The sequence below is a fragment of the Grammomys surdaster genome, unplaced genomic scaffold (genome assembly GCF_004785775.1).
Source record: "Grammomys surdaster isolate TR1022 unplaced genomic scaffold, NIH_TR_1.0 278, whole genome shotgun sequence".
Taxonomy (NCBI): Eukaryota; Metazoa; Chordata; class Mammalia; order Rodentia; family Muridae; genus Grammomys; species Grammomys surdaster.
Window position 1 is genome coordinate 13,793,340 of NW_021604719.1, and position 4,843 is coordinate 13,798,182.

The following is a 4,843-nucleotide window of genomic DNA, read 5'->3' on the forward strand; positions in this document are numbered from 1 at the left end:
TGTGTGTGTGTGTGTGTGTGTGTGTGTGTGTGTGTGTGTGTGTGTGTATGCATGCTCTGCTCCAGGCTCCTGGTGATGTAAGCCTTGGAAGCCATGTAGCAGTGTGAAGACATAAAGTACTTTCTAAATCCCCTAAGAAACACAGTTGGTCTAGCCTTAAGGGTTCTATCCCATACCTCATATATTTGATAATAGGGATAATACAATTTAAGTTAAAAATGGATACAGTAGACAGGACTAATAGACAAATTTGAGTCATTTTGTACTAAAGGTAAAAAGGTACAAATTATATAAACACAAAGTAGTCACTTCAGTCCAGGGATGTGTGGGAACACCTTTACTCTTGAACAGTCTTCAAAGGCCTTCAAGTTCATCACTAGTGAATGCAGGCAGGAGCCCTGTTTCTCCTAGGTAGCCTTCTGACTTCCACTGTCCTCTGTCCTTACACAGGATGCCCTCTGGGCTTCTATGGCAAGGACTGTGCACTGATATGCCAATGTCAAAATGGAGCTGACTGTGACCACATCTCAGGGCAGTGTACCTGCCGCACGGGATTCATGGGACGGCACTGTGAACAGAGTGAGTACATGACACATCATCACTGGGCATCTGGATCACCTTCCTCAAGCCCAGAGTTGCTAAGGCTGTCTGACTGTAGTTTGAGTCATGTGAGCGATGGTTAATTACCAGCACAGTTGTTTTTCTGTTCTCAAGACCGTCCTGCTAGAATCCTTATTGTCAGTCTTTCCTCTGAGTTCTGAGTGGAAATCCACCTGGCACTCTGGATAGATTGGGCAAGACTGTAAGAATGAAGTCAAATTCAACTTTTTTATTATGTTTTTCCTGGTTTTCTCTCCCTCTCTTATTTTTGGAATATGGCTTCTCAGAGGCTAAACAGACATGACCAGTCTCCCTTCATGGCAGCAATGAGTCCAGACTTACATCAGAGGACAGACATGGTTAAGGAGAAGTCTGAGGCCAGCCTCAGGAGCGGGTGTGGAAATGAGTCCAAGCCAATGTTGGCACCCTTTTGATAATGGTTTTTACTCTTCCCACTAACAAATTTTTCATCTGCATTACTCTTCAGTCCAACACACTGCCTCTCCACTCTTCTCTTCAGTCCTTGGGAGACTATGCTGTAGGAATTACCCATCTCTGTTGTGGTTCAGCACCCATGAGCTATGTATGCATCCACTCACAAGGCTACAAGACCGTTACGTTAGCCTTAGCCGACTATATAAGAGGAGCAAACTATGCTTTTCCTCTGTGGCTTTTGTTCAGCACTGAAGATGAAACAGTAAAGGCCAAAGCTGTGTGTGGCACTCTCTGATGCTAAAAGCCCTGAGGCAAGGCAAAGTGAGAGATCACCACTGACCACCAGTGTATTCTTAGGAAGGTGATTGTAAAGATGACAGGGCACAGAGACAGTGTGGCCACCATTCAGCCCATGCATCCCAACTTTACAGCCTCTGTGAAGCTTAATGTCTCGGCCTTAGGTGCTGATACATAGCTTGTTTGTGCAGAGTCTTCTTTCTGCAAATGCAGCAAAGAGCCACCCGGAGCCTGTTCCAGACAAAGACAACACAAGGTTTGCTTTGCAGGTGATCATAAAACATATACTGAGTCACAGAGTCTCGTGGGTAGCAATCTCTGTGTGTATAAATGCTTTCTATGCCTGCCTGCTAAACCTAGGCCTAGAGCTCAGGGCAGGCTCTAAACCGACTTGCATTCAACTGCCAGGCAACCAGTTAAGGTCTTATTAAGAAAAAACTCTTAAGTGCCGCCATGATAGCTCTGAATATAAATGTGGAATTAAAGTGTCCCTGGTTTTGAAGTCCCCAATGCTCCTTATAAGCAGGAATGCAAGGTTTGCCAGACTCTGATAGTGATAGCACATCGCCCCCTGCTGCTCACGTTGGAAACAACATCTGTGTTGAAACTTCAGATTTAAATTCTATCCCCATACATGGTTCTTCTGATTAACAGCATATCATAAGACTCGTACTATGTTAGTCTCTGAGAACTTGACATGTCAAACCTGTACTTGAATCATTCTATGTCAAATGAAACTCCTACCTAGAAAATAACCAAAAGTGCCCCAAATTCCTGCTAATCTCAGTGAGGACATGTCTATAGGAAGAATCCCAGAGCCTACATAAAATGTGTGTTCTGAAGGGATTATCTCAGGCTTACACTGTTGGGTCCAGTTCTCTCTGACCCACATATGTGACTGAGGGGGTCACATCAAATTGCTTTTCATGTTTTCTTTTGTTCCACGGGAAGTCCCACAGACCCTCTCATACCTCAGAGCCGTGGGTATTCAGCAGGCACATGCATCAGGAGCTGAGCCATAATATTGACTGACTCAGTCCTGAGCAGCAGGATTGTGAAGCCTACCATGGCTCAAGTACCACAGTCCAGTTTCCCATACCTCCGATGGCCGCAGTCTGTCTAAGCAGGAACCCATGGACAGGGCTTACCACCTGATATGCAGGACACACAGAAGGCAAGCTTCGTCTCCCCAAGACTTGGGAAATACAGTGGCTTCCTTTCCTCTCCAGAATGCCCTGCAGGAACGTACGGCTATGGCTGTCGCCAGATCTGTGACTGTCTGAACAACTCCACCTGTGACCACATCACTGGCACGTGTTACTGTAGCCCAGGATGGAAAGGGGCACGGTGTGACCAAGGTAAAGTACTAGTAAATACGACTGCTTCTTAGTGTGTGGCTGCCATGCACACTCAGTATTAAGTACTCTCACTTTCGCCAACATGAGTAGACCTAATTAAAATTCATACAGGCTAGCTGATTATGTGGTTGCTGGATGGATACCTTATTTTCACTGTCTTTAATAGAGAAAGAGACCAGCTGAAGGTTATAGCAGTTAGACAACGTCCCCAAAGCCACACAGCTGTCACATGAATATCACAGCTTTTTGTATTCTAAAATCCACAAACTTTCTATATTTTTAGATTTATTTAGACATAACTGGCAAATAAAACCACACACACTTACCTTACATAATTTTCTGAAACTTGAAACCTGTACATAATCCCTGAAGCGATCATTCCAATAAAGATAATATCCATCTGTCACTCTCTTACCTGTTCCCACATGGCCCGTCTCTGCTACTTCTTCCGTACACTGTCGGCCACCCCTGACCTTTCTGCTACTGTTTGCATTTTTTCTAGAATTTTCTGTGAAGAGAATCACATTTTATTGTTTTGTAGTTTTTCATTAATTTATTTATTTATTCACTTTACATACCAATCTAAGCCCCTCCTCCCAGTCCCCTCTCACGCAGCCCTTCCCCATCCCCTCCTCCCCTTCTCCTTTGAGAAGTGTGAGCCCCTGCTCCAGGTATCAACCCACTGTGGCACATCAAGTTACTGCAGAACTAGGCACATTCTGACCCACTGAGGTCAGACAAGGCAGCCCAGGTAGGGAAACCATATTGTATTCTTATACTTGGTTTTGATTAGTTACCGTAAGTATTCTAAAATATGTTTTTAAACAAATCAATAGTTCAGTTCTTTGCTGCTGTGTAGTGTTCCTTTGAATAGACATACCATAATCTGTAGACATCCGGATGGTGTTCAGTGTTTGGCCATCATTGTTAAGGCTGTGTGAGCAATGAGTGTGACACATGATTTCATCTCGTTTGGGTTAAACCCTCCAGAAGAGAGTGACTGAGTTGTAAAACAGACACATTGAGTGACTGTGTTGTTTTAACTTGGGTTCTGTGTTGTTTTCACTGGGGTATTCACTATAATCATTTGGAGTTATTTGTCAAATATATTTTTCATGGACGTATTTAGACAGTTCTGACACTCTGGGGGCAGAGGGCCCTTTGAGAATGTTCTCCTGGTGGTTATGAGAGGGACTTCCACTGGAAGTTTTGACTTTGATGGGTAAAGTTACAAGTGTTATTACCAGGAACTATCAAGAGAAATCTTTCTGCTGCTGAAAATAGTTTTTCATGAGACAGTGTATCTAGCAGTAAGAGGCTTGGCCTAGGTTTGTGTCAGAGCTCTGCTTGTTTAGAAGGCAAATTGCTCTTTAAAATACTAAGAGTAAGTAAGAGATTGAGTTATTCAGGTGGGTGTGTATGACTTATTCCTATGTAAGATCAATACTAGAGAATACATCAAGCAAAACAAAAACTAGAAACATTATTGTTCAAGCTTAATTGCCAATCTGAGTTCAATCTGAAATAGATGAGTAGCTCTCGAGCCCGTGCCTGACTCTCAGGGTTCATACACTGCCTCCTGAGGGCTTGGAGCAGGGATGTGGCACCAGTGGCATTTGAAAGTGCAGAGTGTCTGTTTTTACCATGCTCTGCTTCCAAATAAGCGTCTGTCGTGGACTGAAAACACCCAGGTGTTAGGCCAGTGGGAGTGGTTTTGGTTTTTGTTTTAATAAAGACAGAACCTGTATCTGGCCCACAGTCATCCACATTCGGTCTGTTTCCACCCTCTCCTAGCTGGGGTCATCATCGTGGGCAATCTGAACAGCTTAAGCCGGACCAGCACCGCCCTTCCTGCTGATTCCTATCAGATCGGGGCTATCGCGGGCATCGTGGTCCTTGTTCTTGTTGTGCTCTTCCTGCTGGCCTTGTTCATCATCTACAGACACAAGCAGAAGAGGAAGGAATCGAGCATGCCAGCTGTGACCTACACCCCTGCCATGAGGGTCATCAACGCAGACTATACCATCGCAGGTAGGGCAGTGGTGCAGGCAGGGCAGCGGTGCAGGCAGGGCAGCGGTGCAGGCAGGGCTGTGGTGCAGGCAGGGCTGTGGTGCAGGCAGGGTTGTGGTGCAGGCAGGGTTGTGGTGCAGGCA

At 45.0% G+C, this 4,843-nt stretch overlaps 1 protein-coding gene across 1 annotated transcript in view; it reads left to right on the forward strand.

Moving 5' to 3' along the window:
* The window catches only part of Megf10 (multiple EGF like domains 10), a 141,630-nt gene that overhangs the window by 126,208 nt on the left and 10,579 nt on the right, over positions 1 to 4,843 (forward strand). The window contains exons 18-20 of the mRNA XM_028777167.1: positions 451 to 579; positions 2,562 to 2,690; positions 4,485 to 4,721. Coding sequence (XP_028633000.1) covers positions 451 to 579; positions 2,562 to 2,690; positions 4,485 to 4,721 — 495 coding nt within the window. The remainder of the gene's footprint in view (positions 1 to 450; positions 580 to 2,561; positions 2,691 to 4,484; positions 4,722 to 4,843) is intronic.